Raw genomic sequence first — 27255 nt, forward strand, 5'->3', positions numbered from 1 at the left:
AACACAAATCCAATGTGACATCTACAAAACCTACCACAGTGTTCATTCCCATGGAAAACAGGGTGCTTAACAGAGAAATGCATAGAAAAGAAAGACTTCTACTAAATTCAAAGGGAAATTATTGTCCTTCCTAATAATTTCACACTGTTGAGTAAGCCAGGAAAGTTACAAATTCCTCCAGAGCCAAGAATAAATACAAACTTCTGTTTTTTTGTCTTACTCTATAATAAAAACTGATGAGGAGGAAAAAGAAGTAAAGCTTCCCATTAAGCAGATTTCAGTGAGTGTAGGAACTAAATTGAGAGAGAAAGGAAGGCTTTGGACCAATCACTTATTTGCAGGAGTAAGCAGCAGCATCTTTCTTAAAGATTTATTACAAGACAGCTTCAATGGAGCTCTTTAGGAGAAAGGTGTGCCTCTAAAATAGTCTAAGCTAAATTAGCCAATATTTGTAGCTGCTAAGAAGCATCAGAGTATGCAGTCCTGCTCCATGTCTTGGGTATCAAACCGTGCCTGGAAGAGGTATGGTGATTTTCACCAGCATGACTATCAGCAGTTACGGACACCTTATTAGAGAAGGAAAGTGATGGACAAACACAACCTGTGAAAAGATTAACTTTCCTCGGCACAGTGCTGGGGATTAATCCTTCATAGCTGTGGGATACCAAGCAAAAGTGAAATCCATCCACCGTGGAACACGTTGAAATCTGTGGGTCTATAGAAATCGCTGAATGATTACTTTGGACGGAGGGAAAAGGTTCCATTTACTGTCTGCTGTAGGGAGTTTAGTTGATAACGCTGAAGAGGGAAGAAAGGTTTAAAATAAGGTATTTTTCACGTGCCTGAAGGCCATTATTCAAGAACGGCATGAGAAAGCATAGTCACAAGGCCAAATGGATGATACGGTCTGACTCCTGGCTTCTGACCATAGGCAGTCAAAGTAACTTCAACACTTTTAAGTAATTCTATTTAGCAGTGTGGGTTTGCTGTCTTTTATTACAATGGGTATCCAATAATGGTGTACACTTAGCATTTAACTTGTGGTTTCAGACAGTGACTTCTAGGTTTATTTACAAATGAACACAGGTTACATTTGAGCATCGGTTTCATAATGCTCAAACTGTTTCTGCGAGAAAGAGTATAGACTGGAAATGTTGAAAACTAGTATAAGCTCATTCATAAGGAGATTTATTAAAATCATTAAAATTCTTCTTCCTTCTACCTTCAGTCTTTGTCCTCTTCCTCCACTTGGAAAACTCCTAGCCCATCTCAAAACCCAGGATGCTATCTTTCTTTGAAGCTTTCCCTAACTCCAGCAAAGAGAATGTGTTGCTTTGTCTTTTGTTTTTATCCTACTATTTTCATCACATTTTATGATGTTTCTGTTTATGTGTCTCTTCCCACCTTGTACTCTTTAGGAAGGAAATTGTATCATTCATGGAATTGGTATATTGTTGTTAAAAATGGGCTCTCCAACGGGACAGTCTATGCTCAAACCCTGGTTCAATAGCTGTGTAACCTTGGGTACATATCATCTGTAAAACGAGGAAAATGGGAATATCTGCTTTGTGGTATTATTGCAAGGATTAAATGAGATAGTAACAAACAAAGTGCTTTGAAAAGCACCAGGCTTAGTTAAATGTTTGCCATTTTTTCTTTTTTAATATCACCATGTCTTGTTTAATGTCAGGCATAGAGTAGAGGCACTGTGATTGTGTATAAAAAAGCAGAAATTCCCTAACAAATATGCACTTCCTAAGTGTTTGCTTTTGCATGGTCCTCTATTAGTTCTGCAAATAACTATGAGGAGATGGGAGCACGTAGGATAAGAGGATGTGTTCAGGGACTCAGCTTGAATGTCTCCTTATCCCAAGTCAGAGTGTCTTCAATAAGCTTCCACTTATTCTTCTAAAATATTTCATAAGGAATCAAGAGCATTCATAAACATATTTATACCCTACAGAGTTCTAAAACAGAATTCAGGCAAGGAACAGTGGCTATGGTTGGCTAGGTTTGTCTTAGGTAACGGTCTTCAGAAACTTTTTGACAAAATTAGGTATAGCTTGAGGGTAATAAAGAATCAGCTCTTTTCAGTCACAGAAAACCCATGAACGGGTTCTCCCATGTCCTCATCTTGGAGATCCAAGGTGCTGGTCCCTGTTCTGCCTCCTTCGGGCACTTGCCTGGAAGTGAAATTTTTACCTAGAAAAAAGCATTGTCATGTACACAGGGAGTGGGAACCCAGGTACACATTCAGGGAATGGAGAGTCATGCAAAGCAATTCCTCATCCTGAGAAGGACCCCATCTAACAGGGTCTCTAGTCCTTTAAACCTCTGATGGAAATGTATTCATTCAGTCAACTAGTATTGAGCACTACAAAGTCCTGGCACTATTTTGGGACTAAGAATCCAGTTGGGAACTACCAGGGGGTATAAAAAACTAAACAGACCAGAAATAAAGTAACATCTGTTAGAAAATAGTGACACACTCTATGGGGACAAATGAAACAGAAAAGGGGGTCCTATGGTCCTGGAAGAAAAGGGCAGGAGGCATGCAGTTTCAAATGGGAGATCAAGGAAGGCCCCACAGAGACGTCTCAGATTTTTGATCATGTGTGCAATGGACTGAATGTTTATGACTCCGCCAGGTTTATATATTGAAACTGTAATCCCAGTTTGATGGGTTTGGGATGTGGGCCTTTGGGAAGAAATTAGGTCGTGAGGGTGGAACCCTCATGAATGGGATTGGTGCATTTGTAAGAGGACGGCAGAGAGCTAGCAGGCTTTTCTTCCACCATGAGAAGATACAATTAGAGGTCAGCAGTCTGCAACCTGAAAGGGGGTTCTTACTAGAATCTGACCATGCTATACCCTAATATCAGACTTTTAGCCTCCAGAACTATAAGGAATAATGCTTATTGTTTAAGTCACCAATCTATGGTAATTAGTGATAGCAGCTAGAGGGACTAAGACAATGCATGAAGCACATGTTTTGAAGAATTTTTGTATTTTTGAAAACAGACTGTTCTTCAGTGTATCTTTTTGCTTGGGGGATCGGAACTGCATCTGTGACCTATACCACAGCTCATGGTAATGACGGATCCTTAACCCATTGAGCAAGGTCAGGATCCTTAAAACGCACTGAACGTGCAACCTCATAATTACTAGGTGGATTCATTTCTGCTGCAGCACAATGGGAACTCCATTCTTTGGTGTAACTTATTTCATGGAAAAAAATGTTCTTAAACATGTGCCTATTTGATGTGTTGACTACTGAGGGATATTTTTTCATTGCTTTTCCACTTTACTACGAATTTCTCAAAGGGCTCAAGAAAAATAACATAGAACTTAAGAATTCAGTCAAAGTAAAGTTTATATTTATTAGCTTTTCAATGATAATTCCCAAGGCCAATCACAAAATCTGAAATAATATTTTTTTTAATGTTTGGAATCATTTAATAAACAAAAAGAATGCTTGAAAGAATCTCTCAAAGCCCAAATAAAGAAAACATCTGAAGTTTAAAAAAATACTCAACTCCATCGAGTCTCTGACCCCTCCCCCCCATGTTCTCGCACAGATTACACAGAATCCTCTTTATGCATAAAGACACCGTTTCTGAGAGCCTGAAAGACTCTTATAGTTTTGAGATATAAATACACTGATCTCCAGTGAAAAATGAAAGAGTCCCCAAACTCATCAGAGGCAACAATTCAAACTATTACTGAAAATGAACAATGTACATTTAGAACACACAGAATTTAAAAACAAAAGGAAACTGATTTCAAAAACTCAGATTTCCATTAGTGTCTCATAAACTTAAATTGCCTAGAAATCACTTGGGTACTTGCTGAAAATGCACAGTGCTAGGCCCAGTCCCAAGATGTGAATGTGAAAATAGAACCAGGGAATCTGCATGAGAATCAAAAACCCTGTATATGCAAGTCCCAGGGGTCCCCAGACAGAAAACACGTGTCCCTGGGATGCTGATGGAAAACAAAGAAACAAAAAGTCTGCTTCTATTCAGGAAATATTAACGCTCTGTACACACAACTCATGAATATTTTCACATACTGATTAGAAGTAGCTTTATAATTGACAATCCACGTGTGCTTTAACTCATAAAACTAGCAATTTCTATCTGGAGATTATCAAAAGGTCAGTGTTAGGCAAAAGTACTCCTTACCCACCTTTTGATTTCTACCTCCCCTAAGCCATCCTATCTTTGCTTGACCCTCACTTCCTTGCTCCTTGGGGAGACATAACTTAACTGATGGGTAAATGTGAAAAGGATAACTTCCCTGCTCTGCTTAATTTCTTTCTTTTGTCTGGAAGCAAACTGCCCAGGAGGAGCAGGATTCACCTGTGCTCTTCTAGGCCTACTTCTCCCAGGCAGCACAGCCCACCCATGCTATGTGCTAGGGTCCATCCAGGGCAGCATGGCCTCTGATGGGGGGGCCTGAATCTGCCTGACTCTGGATCAGTAGGACCACGTGCCACATGGCTCTCACCCTGGGCTACAGCCTCTGACCTGGTTTCCATCTGTTTCGATCTTTTTTTTTTTTTGCTTTTTAGGGCTGCATCTGTGGCCTATGGAGGTTCCCAGGAGAAAGGTCGCAACAGAGCTACAGCTGCCAGCCTACACCATAGCCACAGCAATGCCAGATCTGAGCCGTGTCTGTGACCTACACCACAGCTCAGGGCAATGCCCCATCCTTAATCCACTGAGCAAACCTGAGAAGGAACCCTCATCCTCATAGATACCAATCAGATTCATTTCCGCTGTATCACAGCGGGATTTCCCTGGTTTCCGTCATTAACAGAGCACGTGAACACCCCACATCCTCCCCGTCCCATCCCTTTATCTTAGTTCTTATTCCTTCAGAAGAAGGTGGGGGTAAGGAGGATGCTCTCTATCTGGCTCCTTTCAAACCCCTGAGAAAGAATAGGGGCTATTGTCAGATATACATGTAGGCACTGACCCAAACATTGAAACCAAAAAGCCACACTTGTACCTTTTCATTTAAAAACAGGCCTAAAAACATGTTTCATTTATCATTTTACTCATTCAGCAGTAAACAAAAAGAAGCTAAAGGTAAAAATCCATACAATCCAAATCACATCAAAATGTTGAAAAATACTTAAAACATTACAGGTAGAAATAACAGGATTTATGACTAACTCTCATTCTCAGCTTTAGGATGTTTATGTTCAACTCAACTATTATCCACATGATTTGGGCTTACAATAAAGCATAAACATTTAGTTAGAATGTGCTGACACAACAATATTGGGAAGTCATTTAATGTCTCTAATCTGCAGTTTATCTGTAAATGGTAAAATGATAAAAAATTATCTCTCTTTAATCCTGTGGCAAAAATAAAATGGGAATACATATCACAGTGACTTACTTATAAGTCATGAAGTACCATTGTGAATTATTATTTCTTTTGCAAATTAGTATTCCTATTACTTAGGAATTTGCTTTTTTCAGGGAATCATGTAACTGGGCTCTATGTATTTTTTCATAATAAACAAGATGTTGCACCATGGAGACCCTGCATGCACTGGGAAAGGGGCTGTATGTGCTATGGATAATAAAGCAACATTGGCGCATACTTCCTATACTCAAGAAGCTGTTACTGGGAAAGGGGCTGTATGTGCCATGGATAATAAAGCAACATTAGCGCATACTTCCTATACTCAAGAAGCTGTTACTTAAAAGGATAGATGCAAGAAGCACGCACTGAAGGCAAAAGGATAAAAGAGAATAGGAGAGTGGATTTTGTACAGTAAAAGTCGTAAGGAAAGAGGAGATTAAAGAAATGCAAGGAAAATGGGTTCGACTTTAAAGACAGCCTCAAATCACATGGATGGAAGGGATCAGGCAGGTGATTTCAGAGGAGACAGAGACGTGGACAGAATCTCTCAGGCGTCAACAGGTTGCGTGCTGAAGTAATCAAGCAAGACAGTTCAGGGCCCTTTGCTGAGGAGCTCACTAAGCAGTATCCCGTTTCCTCAAGGTAAACACAGGATGCACGCCAACCTCTCAATTATGATTTTTCGATAAGAATGTGGCAAAACCATGGTTTTGAAACGTCTGTAAAAAAGTCTCTTTGGATTATCTTGAACCAACTTTTCTAGGCTTTGAAGGAAAACAGAGCTTAATGTGGAGTAATTGGTGATGAAATAGGACAGAGTCAGGTCCAATTTTAAGGCTCCAAATTCTCATCTACAGAGTAAGACACCGATCATTATGTTAGAAAATGTTTGGGGAAGATAATTGTAATTAGGAGGCCCATTACATAAATATTCTCCAGAAGCATGTGGATCTGGGAGAAAAGAGAAATCTCTCATTTTTTTTTTTAAACTTCGTTTCAACTTTAAATAATCATATTTAACCAAAGAGAAGCTGAAGAGGAGGAAAAAGGGCTGTCATTAAGTTGAAGCTTGACTCTCTACTTGTGGTTCACTGCTCCTCTTTCCCGGCATAGTTATGAACACAGCAGACACTCATCCATGTCTAGGAGAAGGTACATAAAGCAAAGGAAGGGAAGGATGGCCAGATTTAATCAATTTCTATCCCACATTCCTGCCCATGGTCTGCAATTGGCTTCAGATCAATAATCTTGGTACCTCAGAATCAATAATGTACTTGATTCCTCAGCAGACTTTCTCTGCCTTCGCTATGCAAAGCATAAGCCATGCCCCAGAGTTAAGAACATAGCCACTGCTAGTGACACCGTTTGTAATGAAATGAGTGTAAATTATTATTATTATTATTATTTTTTGGTCTTTTTGTCATTTCTTGGGCCACTCCCGTGGCATATGGAGGTTCCCAGGATAGGGGTTGAATCAGAGCTGTAGCCACCGGCCTACGCCAGGGCCACAGCAACATGGGATCCAAGCAGCGTCTGCAACCTACACCACAGCTCATGGCAACGCCAGATCCTTATCCCACTGAGCAAGGCCGGAATCGAACCCGCAACCTCATGGTTCCTAGTTGGATTCGTTAACCACTGAGCCACGACGGGAACTCCATGAGTGAAAATTCTTTAAGAGGAGGTAACGTGATGTGGGTGTCATGGCCTAAGGTTTCAAGCAACTCTTGTCCATTTGAAAAATTTCCCTCTCTTCCCAGCTTGAGAAAATGTTTTTAAAGGACCTGACAGACTTTCCTTAAACAATTACTCCAGGATTCAAACTGCTCTCTAAAGAACAGATATATCCAGTTCCCTTTGAAATGTGGTAGGGTGAGGAGATTTATTTCATGGAAAATTTTCTAGACTCACCTTAGATAGCCACTGGCAAGAATAGCTTACATTGTTGTAAAATGTGTGTATTTGAAATATATTAGCGAGGCAGGTCAACTCTGAAGTTTACAAAGATTTTGCAACTAGAAAACTCCTTTGCTGATTTTGCATTCTCCCTTGGATACATCTTACAAAATGCTAAACTGTGTATTAGTTTTACTGCTGATGCATTCTAGAAGAGACACATAACAATGCTGAAGCCAGCTTACTATTTTGAGCATTATATTTTTAATCTTGTTAGGCACCTACAGTTTATGTGCAAATTTGTACGGAGGTAGATTTTCTAAGAGAGTTTTAGTTAAGCTATGTCTACTGTCAGGAATGAAGTGATCTGACTAATTCCCTCTGTCTCCTTGAACATTTGCAATGAGAGGAAGGAGTTAATTCTGCTTTTCACTCAGGTGATGTTTAAAAGCCTCTGCTAATTTCTTCTTCAATGCACCAGAGGTATTTAGGAATTGCTGAATATAGTGAAGACAGATGTGGGACTTGGCTCTTTGTTAAGGTGCTTCGGGCTTCTAATTATTTTATCATTATCCATTTTCCTCTGTAATTTGTTTAAATTTGGAATTGCATCACCAATATATCTCTTTGTTGCCAGATCTTCAATAGTCTCCTGTTTATTCATTAGAGAGTTTCTGTGACCAAGCCATCAATAACCATGAGTTTACTGAGCTATAAATTCACTCATGAACTTAATTCTATTCAAATGGATGTCTGGTGAAGTACTTGCCCCCAATATTCTAACCTGACCTTACTAATGCAGAAACCTTAGAGTGTTTCTTCATCTGTAGAGCTTTAGGAAGAAAAAAAAGTTAGCACTTATGAAGAAGGTGGAGTATAAAAAACTTCAGTTCCAGCTTCTGAAGTCTGGGGCTGATACCAATTCTGATATTTGGTTGCTCAGGAATAAAACAAGTTCCCTAGCCCCTTTATACAAATATCTTTACCTATTAAAAATGGTTATAAAAATACCTATGGACTGTCTGATATGTGGCACAGCACAGCCTGGTATAAACTGCCACAACAGTATTCAGAATCAGCATAAATAAAATTATGTTTTTGGTAGCTCTGTTCACAATGTTTAGGAGCCTTTCTCCCTGTAGTTTTGTAAGAAGAGGGGACACTGAGGCAGATTAGAAATGGTGTGTGCCTTGTCTCAAAATTATTCTATGTATCGAAATCACTCTGTGATTCTGAAGATCTATGAAGTGAGTATTTTGATGACCTCCACCTTATCGACGGGGAAACTGAGGTTCAAGAAGTTTGGTGATTTGCACAAGACCCATGGCCAGCATGTTTCAGGGGTAGGATCTGGCCAATGTCTGTCTATTTTCAAGGCTCAGTGTCTCCGAACCTCAATGTTGTTCTGACCCTACAGCCAAGGTTTACCTTTAACTCAGAGAGAAACTCTGTGTAGCTCCTTACTTTTTATGACATGTAGTAGGAGGGAGTTTGACTGGCTAAGCTTTCATATCTTCCTACTCAAAATATCTGTGATTCTAGGTTCCAGACTTTATCACATGAACAAGATGTCCTAGATTTTTTTTTTACTTGAGATGAACACAGGCATATCTCTAAAAAGAGGTATTACTCTCCCTCTCTGGTATTTATTTATTTATTTTTTGTTTTTGTTTTGCTCTGAAACACTGCAGATTATTTTATTTGTTTGTTTAAATTTTATGAGAAAAAAGAATGTATACATGCATGTGTGACTGGGTCACCTCGCTGTGCTGTAGAAAACTGACAGAACACTGTAAATCAGCTATAATGGAAAAAATAAAAATCATTATAAAAAATAAGATAAAAAATAAAAACCAAAAAAAAGTTTTATCAGAGTATAGTTGACTTAACATTGTTGTATTTGTTTCAGGTATATGGAAAAGTGAATCAGTTATCATATACATATATCTATTTTTTCTTCCCAAATTGGTTATTACAGAATATTGAGTAGATTTCCCTGTGCTATACAACAGGTCCTTGTTAGTTAGCTCATTTATATACAGTAGTGCATATATGTTGATCTCATACCCCTAATTTATCCCTCCCCACCATGGTTTTCTGTTTGGTAATTATAGGTTTGATTTAAAAATATATGAGTTTTTTTTCCATTTTGTAAATAAGTTCTTTTGTATTATTTTATTAGATACAATATATAAATGATATCATATGATATTTATCTTTCTCTGACCCACTTCACCGAGTATGATAATCTCTAGATCCATCCATGTTGTGCAAATGGCATTATTTTGTTCTTTTCATGACTAACAATCCATTGTATATATGTACACATCTTATTTTCCCATTCTTCCAAAATATACAAACATCTCAGGCAGTTTTACATGAGAAAACAACCAAATCAAAAAATGGTCAAATCTAAATATACATTTCTCCAATGACAAATGGCCAGAAAGCACATGAAAAGATGCTCAACATTACTAATTATTAGAAAAATGCTAATCAAAACTACAATGAGGTATCACCTCACACCAGTCAGAATGGCCATTAATCAAAAATATACAAAAAAAAAAAAAAAAAAGAATGTTGGAGAGGGTGTGGAGAAAAGGGAACCTTCCTACACTGTTGGTGAGAATGTATATTGTTACAACTGCTATGGAGAAGAGTATGAAGGCCCCTTAACAAACTAAATATAGAATTACCGTAAGATCCAGCAATTCCACTTCTGAGCATATATCCGGAGAAAATCATAATTCAAAAAGATACACGCACCCCAATGTTCACTGCAGCACTATTTACAATAGCCTCCATATCCACATTGATCTCGGTAAAATACATATATTAGTAGGTCTCGGGAAATATTTATTAATAATAGTGATTATTTTAACTTTCCCTCTAAATCAACACAGGTCCATGAACTACTTCATCACGGAAAAAAACGTCTTTCTTTTTCAGTAAGTAACCTGATGCCTACTCAATGCCTCTTGTCGGTTGAGATGGGCATGATGATTGATAAGAGGTGGAGGTCATTTCATAAAGAGAGTGCATCTTGACTGACAAGAGAGCAGAGCAGGAAGAGCATCTTCAAGCTGCAAAGTGAACTTCATATCTGCCCATAATTATGATTCCTGCTGTTGGTTTAAAAGGCATTAGAAATTTATCCACAGTTTCTTTACATCGAGCTTGCCAACACAGTCTTTAGTGTCCACCCTCAAAATATCTCCTAAGCAATAACACATGGGGTTAGCGCAATGAGTGCCAACTACTAGGCACTCCTGCCTTATAGCAGGGAAAGTAAATTTCTGCCACCTCTGTGGAAAACAATTTGATCTTCAATATATGTCACAATACTTGAAATAGTCCATTCTCTGGTTCTATTAATTTTTCTTCTAAGACCCTATCCTAGGGACCTAATTCTAAATACATATGCGACCTCACACACAGAAATTTTATTACAGAATTTTTCACTATTAGACAAAATGCAAAAAGGCTTACATGTCCTAAAATCAGTGTAAATAAATTGTATCACACATGTATGATACAGAATATAATGTAGGCTTTAAAATATTTAGGAAAGCTCTGTAATCCAATAAAAAAAGATTTCTGCTCTAATGTTGACCTTAAAGCTACATAAAACTTTATACACATAGTACTTTATTAGCTTTCTACATGTAGAAAAAAACTGAAAGTAAATAAGCAAAAATATTACCAGTGGTTAATCTTTGAATGGTGGGATTATGAGCATTTTATTCGTATTTCTTTCTTTTTGTATATTTCTAAGCTTCTCACAATGCTTGTTTATTACTTTTGTGATGGAAAAGCATGCCCTTTCCCACCACTCAGGTTTGATGTCCAATGCTATAATCTTTTCACACGTAAATGCAGTTTAATGACATAAATATATGTGTACAAAAAGACCTACACATGACGTTTGATTCTACCTAAACCCGATGGTTCTCAGCATGGTGGGAGGTGATTTTTGCCTGCCCCTCTTCCCCTCAGGAGATTCAGCAGTGTCTGGACACACTTTTTTTGGTTGTCAAAATTTGAGGAATGGTGCTACTGGCATTTAGTAGGTAGAGGCCTGAGATGCTGCCAGTAGGTCTACTGTGCAGAAGACAGCACCCTCAACAAAAAAAAAATCACTCAGCCAAGAATGCCAATGGAGCTGAAGGTGAGAAACCCTGCCTTAAACAAAATGTTTAAAAACTGTATTAATCCAAGGCTGTAATGGGGAAGTCAGAGTTTACTACCAGAGTCTCTGAATAAACTTCCCTATCTGTTATCTATCCATCCATCTCCTTACTCCTGAAACATATTGCTGGTACAGAGATAAGGGTTCCACCTATGTGGTGCTTGAAGTTAAGGGAAAGAGAAAGGCATAGAAATCAGGAGTTTAATGTAGTTTGAAGTGCTAAGAGAGAGCTCTGGGATAACAGAAATGGGCACTTCATCCAGGCAGGTGGTTCAAGGGAGGCTTTTTGGAACAGATGGTTCTGAGCTGAGCTTAAAGTATAGGAAGGACTTAATCAGTTGAAGACTAATGGGAATTTTATTCTAGAAAGAGGGACATTCATAGTACCTGCAAAGGCAAGATACATGAAATAGCATTGGGTGCTTGGGAAATAATGAGTTTGATAGCCTTAATGAGCACAGGTGAGGGTGGGGAAGAGGTACAGAGGCCTCAGGGCAAAGTATCTTTCTCTGCTTCAGGAAGTTAGGAAATGCTTCCAAGAGAAGGAAGAATATAAACTAAGAATCGAAGGTTGAAAATACATTTCCAGGCATGTGAGGAGGGAGGGGCATTTTGGAAGAGAGAATAGTACATGCAGAGTATGGCAGCTGGAGACAACAAGATGCTCAGGATACTTCAATGTAGTGGTGCTGAAACATGAAGTTGGGAAGAAAGAGGGGAAAGAAGGAGAAAGGACCAGAGATGAGGCTGGACAGCTACACACTGGTCTGATCCTGACCTTCGCATCATATGCAAAGACATGGAGGTTTTATGTTGTAAGTGAAACAGAAGAATCGTGAGCATCAGCTCAGTCACCATGTCTTAAAGATTCTCTTCAGAGTATGAAGTCGGATTGGAGGAAAGTGGGATGGGGACGGGGTTAAGAAGAGACAACTATATTGATTTAAAGAGACAAGCCATGAAAGATGCAGTGAGAAACCCACTGATGCAGATTTGCTGGGCCTCTGATATATACTCTGTAATGCTATGGAACATTTGGGAAAACAGGAAAAATTCACTCTGTGCTGAGATAGAGTGGTCCTTTTTCTCTAGACGAGGATAAAATGAATGAATGAAAAGGAAAGCTTATTATTATCAAGTATACATTGTACAGTATACATGGGGACTGACTGAGCTCAGATTAAGGAGTAAATGTGGCATTAGAGAGTGGGTAGGTTTTGATCTGGCTGAAATGGGGAAATAGGGGTGGTATTTGAGTAAGAGAAGGCATTGTGTGAGAAAAGGGAGGAATGTGAGCCAGGACTTAGCAACTAGGATGAACATGAGGTGTCCCTGAAAATATGAAACTAGAAACTAGGTTTTATCCATTGTCAGTAGTTCCCGAGGATGTGTGATGCTATGTGCTAAAAGTGTCACTCAGATTCCGCTCAAAGGTCACCACTAGGAACCACTTCTATGGCTCCATCTTCTAAATAGGGCTGGTCAGTCTTTTTTTGTGTCCCCTGCCTCCTACATAGATGTGAGACCAGGACAATTTACTAAACCAATTTATCTGTATGTTCACTTAGATAAAACCCTTCTAAACTAAAACTATGCCTTTAAGTTCCCAATTATAAGCACAGTGCCTGGTACACAGATCACTTTTCAAAAGCTTTATTTCATGGACAATTGAATGAATGACCACATTTGGTAACAGATATGATGGAACTGAAGCACAAAAGCAGCAATGATACTAACCCTGTAAGTAACACAAAGCATGTGATGAGCTCTGTGTTCTAGGCACCGTGCTCAACACGATTTTAAAAAATCTCATTTAATTTACTTCTCACAATGATCCTAGGAGGTAGCTCCTATTATTCTCCCCATTTGTAACAAAACTGATGTTCATCGTGGTTATAAACCTTGTCCAAGCCCACGTGGACAGTCAAAAGCAGACTGTGAACTGACTTCAGCGCTGTCTCACTTCAAAGAAAATGAATTTCCCACTATTTATATATTTTTCATTTTCACGAAAATGCAGACTTCAGGTCATTTTGTGTTTTAAAAATGCTGGATTCAAATGTATTTGTCCTTGACCCCAAAGACTCAATAAAATGAATGCACCCCTTACAGGACCAGTTTGCTTTAAAGAGTTGAAATACATCTTTTAACAAACCCATAAGATCAGGGCTTATATAGACACTCAGTGAAAAAGGCCTAATGACACCTTGCCCCAAAACAAAGAAATCTAAGCCAAAATCAAGAGAAAGGGGGACCCTGACCACCTAGCCACAGCATTGACTCTGTGGAACAGGATCCTGCAGATGGCTTAAGTCATATAACAACCCTATAAAATGACCTAGAAACTGTGAAATCAAGGGAAAGCCAAGATGTTTTATTGCACAAACACATACATCCTAACTCAAATTACTTGCTACTTTGGCATATAATCCCTTCAACTCAGAAAGAAGGCCTAGACACCCCCCCCCCTATTCACTCAGTGAGACTAGGGGCTCAAAAAAATCTAGACAAATTTCCAAAAGGCAACATCTCAATAATCTGAGACCCCTTCTTAATGGGTTCTTTTATTGCCATCTCTAGCGCAGGCATTGACAAATTACTCCAAAAACTCAAATCTAGCCTGCTACTTATTTTGGGGGATCTTTTAGCTGTGTGGTTTTACAATGGTTAAAAAATTAAAATATAAAATAATATCCTGTGGCACATGAAAACTGTATGAAATTCATATTTGACTGTCCTTAAATACTTATTGGAACACAGCCACAACCATTAATTTGTATACCTTTTGTGCTACAACAATGAAGCTGAGTAGTTATAACAGAGTGCATGACCTACAAAGCCTAGTATACTTACTATAGCACAAGCTGAATGACAACTGTTCTGGAATAAAGCTCAACAGGTGCCAAAGAATTCAGTGAACATCTTGGGTTTGGCCCTTCAGATTTATTACCTAACTCAGAGGTTCTCAAAGTGTGCCCTAGACCAGCAGCATCAGCCTAAAGTGAAATTATAAATCAAAGTTCTCAGACCCTAACCTAAATCTACTGAATCTGAAACTCTTAGGGTGAGGACTAGCAATCCATATTCTAACAGGTCATCTAGGTGCTTCTGACTCATGTGAAGTTTGACAATCACTGATATAACTCACGGAATTTGAGCATGTTATCTTATCCCCTCATACTGGCTTCTATTCGTATACCAAGCACCGAGCTAGCTATTTGACTTATATTTTTGTATTCCCTACAAGAGTCTTGTGTCTATTAGCTTTATTTTAGGAACTCAAGCTCAGGAAGGTTAAGGAACTGGTTTGAAGTTACTATATTAGGATTGAAACTCAGAACTATACCTGCTCTTCACTTTACTCTGCCCTCTCCCTTATCACGTGTGAAGAAAAGCAGTTCCCGAGACCCTGAGGGAGCTGCCCTGGTTTATCAGCTAGGCTTTGGCATTCTTGTGCTGAATATAAACAATGCCACAAAACAGCAACATCAGACAAGACTACTCCATAGCTATGATTGATCAAGATAAAAATAAGAGCACTCTGTAGTCATATCTGAGAAGAGGCAAAAACATGAACTTTGTTTAAATCACAAGCATAAATAAATACCCATGGGCCCCAGCTAATGTAGCTTGTTCTTTGCCAATTATATCTTTAGCAATTGTCTAGTCTTTGTTCTGTGTATATAAGATTTATTAAGACAATTACCCTGGCTTCCTGACTTAGTCCAACCCAGAACAAAGCCCTGCTTCCTAAATCATAACACCCTACCAAACTCAAATCCCATAAGCCCTTTCTAATTCTGTTACCAGGATGCCCCACAGTTTTCCACGGTGTGTGTTCTCCCTTTCTGCAAAAAGAAAAGAATCCAAATTGTTCAGTCACAGGTATGTTCTTGGTGATCTTTGGCTGGAGGTAATTGAAATGCACAACTGTGCCACCCTCATCCCTCCTCACTAAGATTCCAGCTCTCTGCTCCAGGCCTGGGGGAGAAAAGGGTTCCCAAAGTAAACAAACTAAAAGATAATAGCCCTCAAATCAATCACACTGCCAAGTTCAGAGCAGACGCTTACATGGAATAATATCTTAAGTGGATTAATGGACCTTTTAGAATCAACCTGATTGCAAATAATGACTTCAGGAAACTATCTTTCTTCTTTTAAATTACAGTTCAAGTTCCTACTTTAGTTTCCAGTCTTTACTTATCAAGGTCTTTTGATCCCTCGCCTCATCAGATTTCACATGCCACCATCTTTATGCAGCCTTCCCGGAAATTTCCCCAGTTGGATGGGGCGGGTCTTCTCACGTTTTTTAAAGACCTTGCTCTCTCCCAGCAGACATTTTTTAATCTAGAATCAGGTATGCATGAGCCATTTGGTCTCTAATTTGAAAACTTCCTAAGGACAGTAAAATGCCCCAGATCCTCTACTTCCCTTCACATAGTAGGTGCTTAAAAAGCATTGCTCAGTTTCACTTAGAAATCTAAGGGTTTTTTTTTTTTTTTTTTCTCCCAGTTATGGAACTGAAACGGCTGCTTTCCCAACCAAGTCCATCTAAGCTGGGCTTTTTCAGCTCATTGCAGGTTGTCTCATTTGAAATTATTCCCCAGGGCCATCAGGTTCTAATGAACAGCTGCCTCAGATGCCTATGCTGTATGGGTATCTCTGCTTTGCAGGGGAATTTTGATGTGAAATCTTACTGGCAGAAAAAAGAAATGAAAGAGCAAGAAAATCATAATCAACTAATCAACAGTTTCCAAGCTACTTTGGAAAATTGAAAGCAGCACTAGAGGCTCTCAGTTATGTAGCACAAGTAGAAGTGCGCTGGCACTATTATTGCATGGGAGTAAATTATACTCAGGTCATGATTTTTTTTCAGTACATTCTATGTACCTAGCCATGTTAGTTATCTAATCAAGGAGAAGAAATAAAACTATGTAAATTCCCTTTTATATTTTACTTGTTCTTGATCCAGGATTTCTACGTTTCATACCATGTCCTCAGGTTGGTACTACCTCGCCCCGTACCCTGCATGTAGAACTTTTCTGGTATATGCATTTGATAAACTTCTCTTCTTTCATAAAAAAATCAAGTTTAGGAGTTACCTCCTTGGGGAATCACCTCTGATCACTTCTAACTCTTCCACTTGGGCTTAATTACTTTCCATTCATCATGTATATCTTGGACTTACTTGTACTGACTTATCTACCACAATGTACTGCTTTTTCTTTGTGTATATTCCTCATCTCTTTATATAACTGAGTGTTTCTTGAGAGTAGCAACTACCTTTAATTCACCTTTGCCTCTTGGGCCTAGCAGAATGCCTGGTATTTCTAAATGTAAGTTGTTGCTGAAACACAAATAACAAAGCGTTGCTTATTATTGAAGCTGGATGATAGGCACCTCAAAGTTCATTATACTATTCTCTGTACTTTTTGTGTGTGTAAAATTTTCCAAAATAAAAAGTTCAAAATAATTGAAGACTTTGCAAGATGTCAGACACATTTTTCAGAATTTTTAAGTGAAGCTACCACATTTATGTATCTCTGTAGTTACAACCTCCGTATGCTCCAGATTGCTTTCTTTTCTCATAAGAAATAGATTGGAAGCCGAACACCACTGCCCTGAAATCAAAAACAATTATGCCATTTCAGAACAGGTGCAGGTCAAGGATATCATATTAAACACAAATTTCTGGAAAAACTAGAAACTGACAGTTCACATTAAATACTTTTTTGAGGAGAGCAATCTATGGATGTTTGTCCTTGTTGTCTCTCACCTGGATTGTTCCAAAAGCATAACTGGTACCTCTCTTTCCTTGGGACTCTCTTTCACCAACTCCCAGACTGACTCACCTTAAAACACTGGTCTGCCATATTGTTCTTTGTTTCCCCAAAGTTAAAGACTTTGAGTCAATGGCCCTTCCCTGGTCAGAGAGTACATGTGACTTCTCAGTGTTCACTCTAGCGGACCCCTTCAGACACATCTTGTTTAACATTCTGATGCCCATGTGCTCCAAGCTGCTGCTCTTCTCCATCACCCACTCTGTCAGGGCTTGGGGTCTCCATTCAAGCTCTTTGCCCTGCCTGCAGTGTCAGTTCCCCATTGTCTCATCTGGGAACTCCTTCTCACACTGCTAAGTCCTGTACAACTGTTTTTTTCTCTCATGAAGCCTTCCCTTGAGCCCTTTCAGAATGTTCTACTCCACCTATGCCTCTTACAGGTCATTTCCTGGGCTTTTGCCCAGCCCCTACTTTCTTCTATCTTGTTGGGTAATTAGAATGTAAGCTTACTGAGGATTCCTTCCTTCAATGTTTGTCTTGCCCCTTCCCCACCATTTCAGTCAATGCCTAACAGAGGACCCTGCGCTCATGCAGAATCCAGTAAGACATATTCCATGCAAAACTGTGAAACAATGAGATTCATCTTAGGATTGTTCTTCCTTGTTCCCTTTATTAATGAGTGGATATAGGTAAAACCTCAAATCATTATATTAAAATCCCATTAGTTATTTTAATCCCCTTTACAAATTACTTTTGCTTCTTAAACCTTGACTTCAGCTGAAAGAGAAGTATTTTCTATTTTTTATTTTATTTATTTATTTATTTTTTTGTCTTTTTGCTATTTCTTTGGGCCGCTCCCACCCACATGGAGGTTCCCAGGCTAGGGGTCGAATTGGAGCTGTGGCCACAGGCCTACGCCAGAGCCACAGCAATGCGGGATCCGAGCCGCGTCTGCAACCTACACCACAGCTCACGGCAACGCCGGATCGTTAACCCACTGAGCAAGGGCAGGGACCGAACCTGCAACCTCATGGTTCCTAGTCGGATTCGTTAACCACTGCGCCATGACGGGAACTCCGAGAAGTATTTTTTAAAACAGGGCTTTAGTGAAATCAGAATCTAATTTAGGTGAGAGCAGAAATGTTTCTCTTTACCTTTTTCTCTTCACCTTTTTCTCTTCATGGCTAATTCTCACTGGCCATTGTAGATGATAATAATAAGGTAACACTGCTCCATCTTGACACTAATGCAGACACTCTCATTCAAATAGACTCAGAACTACTTTCTAAGTTAATCAATACACAGAGTCACACTAGAGAAAATACTCTCCAGGGGTATAGTGAAGAATCATTGTGCCCTTAGGACAATATAAAAGGTTGAGGCTGCCTAAAAGAAGCTCACAACTCCGCTCTGAGCCTCAACTTTATTCTTCCACCAAAAAGAATGGTTGATTCTGTGGCTGTTTTTCTGGGCCATGTTTTCTAAATGATGCAACCTCAGTGAAACAGAGCAATCTATGTTGGGATAGTCCTTTTTGGCCTTTATATCATCATTTTCATGTCGAAAGGATAAAGGACTTGGTCATGTAATGTTTTGTGGCTTGGTCTGCAAACCTCCCCCCCCCTTCTTTTCCCTCATACCTCCACTTGCCTGGTGATAAGAAAGCCTCAGTTCTGTTTCTGCTGGGACACTGCCACAATCTGAGCAAACATAGACAGGAAGCCTAGGCTAGAATTCTTACGATCGTCTTGGGTCTTGCTGGATTCTACTTGGACTAGCTATTTCTCGACATTGAGTATGTCATAGAAGGTCAATATTCAGTGCAGATCTTAGAGGGAAAGGGCTCAGGATACTATTTGGCTTGCTTTTGCCTTCAACCTGCCTCTAATACATGATAAAGTTGGTAGTCTGGGTTGGCATGCTCACATGCCATGTGTGGGGCACATACTTGGATTGGGGTTGAAGCCTTGTAAAAATTGTGTAGCTACTGTGTAGTCTTATTTCCTATGAATGTATTTCCCTCAGATAGCTCATAGGGTATTAGGAGACAGTTCAGGATAAGATTAAGGAATTCGGGAAATTTCTCACCTACAGTTTCCTTAATTCACTTCCCAGTATTAGGGAAGATAAATAAATGAAAAGTGTGGCAGAGTAGAAAAGCTCTGCTACCACAGGATTCAGCAGTCGTTGGATTCGGTCCTGTCTCTGCTTCCAGTTAGTGTTGCTTTCTGGTAAATCAGTTAACCTCTCTGGGTTGCAGTTGTCTCCCATGTAAAATGAGACAATTGGACTGGATCAGCACTTATTAAGCACATATTTCAGAACAAAAAAGGATTTTTTTCTATTTACTTATATACCACTTGTATGGTAGTAACGTGGATCTTTGTGTTTTAGCACAACCAAGGTTTACACATTGAATCCAAAGTTTGCCCAGATTTTTGGACATTTTGCCTAATATCTAAAAATGTGTAGTCTGTCTATCTATCTATCATCTATGTGTGTGTATGAAAATATAGATTTATATATGGACATGGATATTATATGGATATGAATATGGATACCTATCCCAAAAAAGACATTTTAGACTGGCCCCAAATTCTGCAATTCTGGCTGGGGGAGCTGGTTTCCTCAAATACCTCCATGTTGGTTCTCCTTCAGAGACTGCTTCATCTAGCATTGAAACCAAGAGACCGTGAGCATGGTGCACGGAAGTTGTGGGTTATGGCTCAACTGAATCCAGAGAATAAAAACTAATATGGAGAAGAAATGAAACATAAGCAAATTATTCCAGTCATAGAAACTGAAATAATCTTATCCGTATTTTGTTAAGATACCATTAGCATATTGAGGCAGAAATCTCAAAATCATGAAAGACTCTTGTGTAGCACTTGGAGAAGTTTGTTTACATATTGTTTTCCTTTCAGAAAAAATGTAGTGTTAAATAAAATTACTCCCTTGGTTAAATAAAATTGCTGTGTAATATGGGAAAAAAGGAGAAGCTATTTTCTGAGGTTTTATTTAAGTCCTTTATAACATTATTCTCAAGTGTACCTGAACAGAACTTGTCACCGATTAAGAATACTTAAAAGAAGATATGAAAATTGCATGAAAACTTATATTCTTATGCTGGTCTATAGAGTAGAACCTAACAAACCCACTTGTAGAAAGAAGGATTTTCTGAAGAGAAGATACATTGACAATTATTAACATATTGATAGAAACAACTGTATACCAGATGTAGTTTGAGATAATGTCATTTTAGCAGTCAGGTCTTAGCTCCTTAACTCTGTTAGAAAGATTAGAACACAGGCAAGCTTAAATATTTTCATCTTCCCAATTACACACAACATGAGAAGTGGATATTCATAAATAACTTGGCAGTAAAAGATCATATCATTATCTGGAAGGAGTATTAGCAAGTGTCTCAGGAACTCCTTTCTTTCGCTTGACAAGAAAGGAGAGCTTGGATGTAAAACTGACATCAAACAACTAGGATTTAAATAAGTCAAAGCATGTTATTTCAGTAGAAAAAGTATATGTATATATAAAACTATTAAAGGGAAGTTAATCAACTTTTTTTACTTCTCATTCTTTGAATAGTAGAATTGATTTGGGTAGTAAAATTTATATTAGATGGAAGAAATATTTATTGGTAACAGTAGGCTGTCCCATGCCTATGTGGGTTCCCACTCAAGACACAAATGAGCTAAGCGGCTCATTGGGAAATGTAAATTAAACACTTTTGCAAATTAAGTGTTCAAAGCACATTTCTGCTAAGCATTCATTAACACAATTTTAAATCAAAAGCTTACCCAATTTTATACCATAATCAATAACAGAGCTCCACCCCCACATCTCCTAACTAATGAGGCAGGCACATCTTTCTCTCACAAATCAGGGTACTCCTGATGGAAGGAATTACTAATGACATTAAGGCGTGGTAGCTAACATGAAACTTGACAACCAAAACAGTAACCTGTATTCTCACACCCCATAGTAGAGAGTCCTAACTTCCTACCTTAGAAATATGTTTAACCCATAATATCACCTTAAACTCAAAAAGGTTTCAAATGAAAGATAATGCCACAACATCCCTTCCTTCCCCATGTCAATTATCTGGGTAAATAGAAATGAACTGTCCAGTGCTAGGCTGCTCCAAGTCAAGCATGCATATTTTAGAACTTTGTGTTTTAAGCCTCCTCAACTTCTGCAGCGTCTGTATCCAGTTCTGAACCAGACCTGACCAACGACACAGATGGGAGCGACCACTTTACCTTCTGAAAAATCAATCAGTCCCAGCAAATGGAGCAGCTTCAGAGATGCACATATAATCACAACAATACCCACTGTTTGCAGTCCTTCCGACTCCCACTCGAGAGTCAACATCCTTCAAGCAGGTGGAGCATCCCAGCCTCCGAACCCCTTTGGAGTGGAGGGAGTTAATTAGAGAATCCGAGCAATATCTGGCTTGGAACAAAGACTCGCGAGGGGGGGAAAGTGAGCAGCTCCTCAAAGATGCACCCGGCAAAGCAGCGGCCCCCCGGGGTGAGGACCGACCTGGGCTGAAGTCCAGGCTCTCATACTGATTCTGACATTTGCCTGGTGGGGTCCCTCAACCACAGCGCGCTGGCCTCAGGACCTTGCGCTGCAGCCAGCGAGCTCTTGGACTTCAGGGCTGCGAGGGAAACATCTGTTGGTAAACTGGAGACTTTGCTGTGTCCGTAGAGAGAAGGGACACTCCCCAAAAACTTGCCCGGGAGAGCACAGCGGCACTCCGCGCGCTGACGACGCAACACGGGGCTGGGCTGTCTGCGCGCTAGTTTGCTGCCTGGGAAGCTTGCGAATGTCCCCTTTTTGCCATAGCAGCTGCTCTCCCCTCCCAGAGCTTGCTCCGCGAGACGGCTCAACCTTCTGGCTCTTCGGATGCTAGGGGGAAAAAAATCAATTTTGGCTTCTGAAGCCTATAGCCTCTTAAAAAAGCCTTCGTGGAAAGAAGCCCATGGACAGCTTTTCTAGGGAGAAAAGTGCAGAAGCAAAACATCCATGATTCAGTGGATTTTGCAAGCGAGAGCATCTAAGCCGCCGCCCACTTGCCAGTCCACTGGGGCTGTTCTGGTCCCCGTTGACACATGATTGAAGAGAATTATTAGGGAGATTGATTTAGTGCTTGTATTTACAAACAAGGATGGAGGGTGGGGCAGAGCACTACCTCCTAAGAACACTGCTGTTCAGTAACTGCCCCCTGGAGGGTAAGCACTACAATAGTCCTTAAATACTTGCTGCAGCCTGCCTCAAAGCAAAGTTTCATAAACTTCCCTCATCATATAAATCACCCGGGTGCTTGTTAAAAGTACTCCTTTGCGGAGAGTCTGATTCAGAGGATTCTGCAGCTTGTGTTCTTAAACTAGAACCTAGGCGATTATTATCATCTGGGAAGTGGTCCTGCTGTCCTGACAGACCCCATGGGCCTTCTATTCCACACCGCCCCAAGCAACCATTGTGGGAATGGTCACGGGTTCTAGGCTCTGACAGGATCACACTGGCTTAATGACTGCCTGTTATCTCCACTGTGCTGAAGCCCAGCCCCGGAGTGCTGGTGTAAAGAATCAACCTGGACCCTGCATGTGCAGGGACTTTTGGTGCCTGGAACTCACTATGAAACATAAGGGCTTATGAGTTATGTCTTTGACCCCAAGGGACATTTCCTGGTTTTGTTATTCCCTTGCTGTGTGATATTTTGCAAGATACTTAACCATTCTGAAAATAATGCTTATACTCTAAGTTGTGTTTGTAATACATCAATGCTTTTTTAAAAAAAATTCTCCTTTTATAGGGAATTTTGGGAACTAAGAGTGGACATACTGCTAGTTAACACTGACTGAACATTTACTACGTGCTCATCAATATTAGAGTGATTTATCAACAATTAATTCATCCCTACAGTGCTACATGGTAGTATCACTGTCATCCTCATTTTATAGGCAAGGAAACTGAAGCATAAAGAGGTCAATTTGCCAAAGCTAAGGGCACAGTGCTTGGTAGAAAATGAGCATTCATTCTTTCATTCAGTTATTTTTAAAAAACACTTATTAAGCTGCTACTAGGAGCTATGGATGATCGATCTATATCTATATCTGTATCTATGCACACACATATATATATATATATGTATGTGGTAAAATGGGAAATAATATCCAAACCTATCCTTTGGTAACTTAAAAGTTAATAGAAGAGGCAGGAGTGACATTAAAAAAACACAGCAGCTCCTTTAAGGCTACAGGGGGACCATAGGAAGGGAAAGTCAATCCCACCTGGGGAAAGGTGGATGGTGGTAACAGCAAGGAGATTTCATAAGGAGGTAACCATCCATCATGGCAGCTTTCATCATTATTAGAAATATTGTATCGTATGCAAGCTTCAAGGTAGCTGGGCTTGGGTTAAATCCTGCTTCTGTCACATGCCTGCTGTGTGAGTTGAGGGAAGTCACCCTATGTCCAAGTCTCAGTTTTCTAAATTCAAGATTTCTAAATTCATGATGGGAATGCACCTGCCTTTTTCTCATGTTTAACAAGAGGATTCACTAAGACCATGGAGAGCTGAGCCAGCCTCTGGTGTTCCCCTGCTCAGCACAGGCTAGCTGTGGGATGACGACAGAAGTGCCAGTTCTTTAGAGGCTCTGCTGGGCCTAGATGGATGAAATCACTTTGCTCTTCTCTTGTCCTACTACTTCCCCCTGCTCCCAGGCCTAATTCTAGTTTTCTCCCCATAAAGACTTCTTCATCAGCCCAGCCCACAGGGCTATTTTTCTCCTCTGAGTACCAAGAATATTCTTAGGTCATCAAGTTGGTTCTTCAAATGGTGCTTTCCATTTTGGATAATATGTTTATAGGAGATATCTTTCTATCAATTTCCTCATCCCTCTATCTTTCTAAGTTGTTTTCAATTGTGTCACCAAGCCATTGAAGGAAGAATTCTTAGTTGGTGATAGGAAAATAAATGTCTTAAGTAATTATTCTCTGAAATTCCTGCCAACATATAGCTATAGGAAGTCAAAAGTTAAAAAAAAAGTTTACAGAAATTAATTATGTCAGTTAAACCAAACTGCATTTTAAAATCCTACACTGTACCACAGTATAGTTAAAACAAAACAAAACAAAACAAAAACACACAAAAAACCTCCTTAGGTACAGAGAGTAAAGTAAGTGACTTAGCTAAAGTCACACAGCTAGAAAGTCATAGATCCAGAGTTCAAATATCCCTTTGTCTGACTCCCAAATTTATTCTTCTCCCTTTATATTCCTCAGCAGATTTCAGCAAATATTTTCAATTGGTCTTTTGATTTATAGAGTTAGTCAAAGTATTTTAAAAATTGCCACATCCCATTTTCCAGGAAAGAAATCCCAACCATCCTTGAAACTCACATAAAGCCCCATGGATACTATTTTGTAAATTCCAGGCAGGATTTCCCTTTAGGACAATGGCATTTCCAGGGTAGGATCAACCAGCGGAGAGTCATATAGGCCCGGCCCTTCCCTATCTACAGTAGCTACTTTTACCTCTTGTTTTGTGAACTCTTTCTGTTGGCCCCAGCTAAGGGGTCTTCCAGATTTCAAAGAATTCAACAGGCTCTTCACGTGCAGCCCCCCAGAGCAGAATTTTGTAAGGTAATAAATAACACAGTTGAAGAGTTTCATACATCAGCTGAGAAATCTAGGGAAATGGGCAACACCCGGAAAAGAACATTTTGGGAAAGAATCATTGGCTGCATATTGTTTTTAAAAAAAACTCTCCAGGTTAGGCTCTATCACTTTGTTGCAGTAATTTGTTTGCTTCGATGCAGACTGTGATATTAAAATATGCTCTGGCCTTCTCTCCTCATTCCCAAACTCACCCCTTTCTTTACATCTTAAGGGGTATTCGGCATTTCACGCCCACTTACTCTAAGCCAGGCACTATACTGTGTACTTTACATGTATAAATTCATTTACTCTGACCACAAACCAGACTTAGGCATTGTTATCCCTATTCCAAAGAAAAATAAAACCACGGGCTGTTGATATAGCATTAATTCCACAAAATTACATTAAATTAGGGGGACACTCGGGATTTATATCTGATTTACTCCAAAAATAATAGCCAGTAGCATTTACAGAGAACTTAAAAATGTTAGGCACTATTCTAAAATCTCTACTCATATTAACTAATTATTTCATAATTCCCTAGATTATGTAATATATATATATATATATGGCCACACATGTGGGATGTGGGAGTTCCCTGGCCAGGGATCAAACCTGTGTCATAGAAGTTACCTAAGCCATAGCAGTGACAATGCTGGGTCCTTAGCCACTAGGCTACCAGGGAACTCTGCTGGGTTATATTATTACTTTGGTTTGAAGGAGAAAGTGCAGGCTTTAAAAGGTTAAGGAATTTGCCTTGGGTCTTTTCGTTGTTGTTGTCTTTTCTGGGGCTGCACCCTCGGCAAATGGAGGTTCCCAGGCTAGGGGTCTAATCAGACCTGTAGCCGCTGGCCTACGCCAGAGCCTCAGCAACAACAGATCTGTGATCTACACCACAGCTCGCAGCAAAGCCGGATCCTTAACCCACTGAGCAAGACCAGGGATAGAACTCACAACCTCATGGTTCCTAGTTGGATTCGTTAACCACTGAGCCATGACGGGAACTCCTGCCTCAGGTCTTGAAAAGAAGACTTGGGAGTGCTGAGGTTTGAACTTAGGCATCCTGAGTGCCAGATTCTCTGCACTTCGCAAACACTACAGCTTCAGATTCAGGCCTTTTTGCACCATGTTGAATGGTTCTTTAATTGGAGCTCTGAAAAGGGACTGTAAGAATTGTCAGAAACTCTTAGGAAGATTAAAAGGTACTCAGGGAGGCATGCCCAAGCCAACTGACTGGGCTGAGAAAGAGACTTTCAATTTTCTTGCACAAATTCATTGCGATCCTTTAAATGATCTCAAATGAGATGATTTGCCTAAAACCTGAAATTGATCCTTTCCTTTTCTTTTTTTGTAGCTTTAGTTCGACATTCACCAAGTGATGTTCCTTAGTGAAGAAATGTTCTTTATACTATTGACATATAAATATAAAAATAAATGTAGCAAAGTTGAGGGTAATGTTAAAGTTGCATAGATTTACCTAGCTACCTATTGTCTCTCCAAAAATACAGATAGAATGACAATGAATACAGGAACTAGTGAAGTCAAGTTTAAACGTAACATATTTAGTTTATATTTCTGTAAACTTTTAGAGACTATTTAAGGATCAAAGAATCCATTCTTTTTATCTTTCAGGGCATTAAAAGTGAGGTGCAGAGAGTGGAATTGACTCATTCAAGGTCAGAGGACTTGGGAAATGGACAAAATTGGCTTGGATCACCTAGCTTTTCATGATTCCTCAATTGTTAACAACAGGAGAAATCAGGATGACACGCTTAGAAGTTAAAAAGAAATTAAGTTCTGATGGAAAAATTTTCCACTCTCAGTAAACAGGAGGTAAGAGAAGCAAGGCAGCCATGTCGCTGACATCACTGAGAAGGTTATATTGAAGACAAATAAACTAAGGTAGATCTTTAAAGATAAGTGAGGAGAGGAGGAAGAACTTTCCCAAAGGTGGAAATGCACACACACTAAGGCAGCATTCATGATGGTGGCTCCTCTTAGGCAGGAGAGAAAAATAGTACTGGAAAGTTGCTGAAAGAAGTCTCAATATTGGGATTTTATAGAGCAAATAATGAGGAAAAGATTGTTGTTTGACTCTTAGTGTCTCTTCTAATTTTAAGATTTTTCTCACCAAAATGATTAAAGCTATCCATCTTCTGATGCCATCTATTCTATCCCCAACCCTCGCTTCCACCGTAGTATATCATATACCTCTCTCGGGGTTTCCCAATTAGTTGGAAAGATCTAAATATTCTCCAGATAACTTTCTACTCAAATATTGCAGGGCACAAGCAATCTTATTTAGAGGTAGGTCTCATTCTGAAAGGTTAGT

General features: G+C 39.5%; 1 protein-coding gene across 5 annotated transcripts in view; it reads right to left on the reverse strand.

Annotated features, from left to right (window-relative positions):
- Positions 1-27255, reverse strand: part of KCNIP4 (potassium voltage-gated channel interacting protein 4) — a 1134443-nt gene that overhangs the window by 214311 nt on the left and 892877 nt on the right. Inside the window, exon 1 of one of the 5 annotated variants that reach the window (XM_021100556.1) lies at positions 21802-25748. The exons of 3 other annotated variants lie outside the window; for them this stretch is intronic. Coding sequence is in view for 1 of the 2 variants with exons in the window: in XM_013978555.2 (XP_013834009.1) it covers positions 21519-21630 (112 nt within the window). In the remaining variant the exon portion in view is untranslated. Of the gene's footprint in view, positions 1-21518; positions 25749-27255 lie in introns of those variants that run through there. One more of the 5 variants, XM_013978555.2, reaches the window with a different exon arrangement.

The sequence above is a fragment of the Sus scrofa genome, chromosome 8 (genome assembly GCF_000003025.6).
Source record: "Sus scrofa isolate TJ Tabasco breed Duroc chromosome 8, Sscrofa11.1, whole genome shotgun sequence".
Classification (NCBI taxonomy): domain Eukaryota; kingdom Metazoa; phylum Chordata; class Mammalia; order Artiodactyla; family Suidae; genus Sus; species Sus scrofa.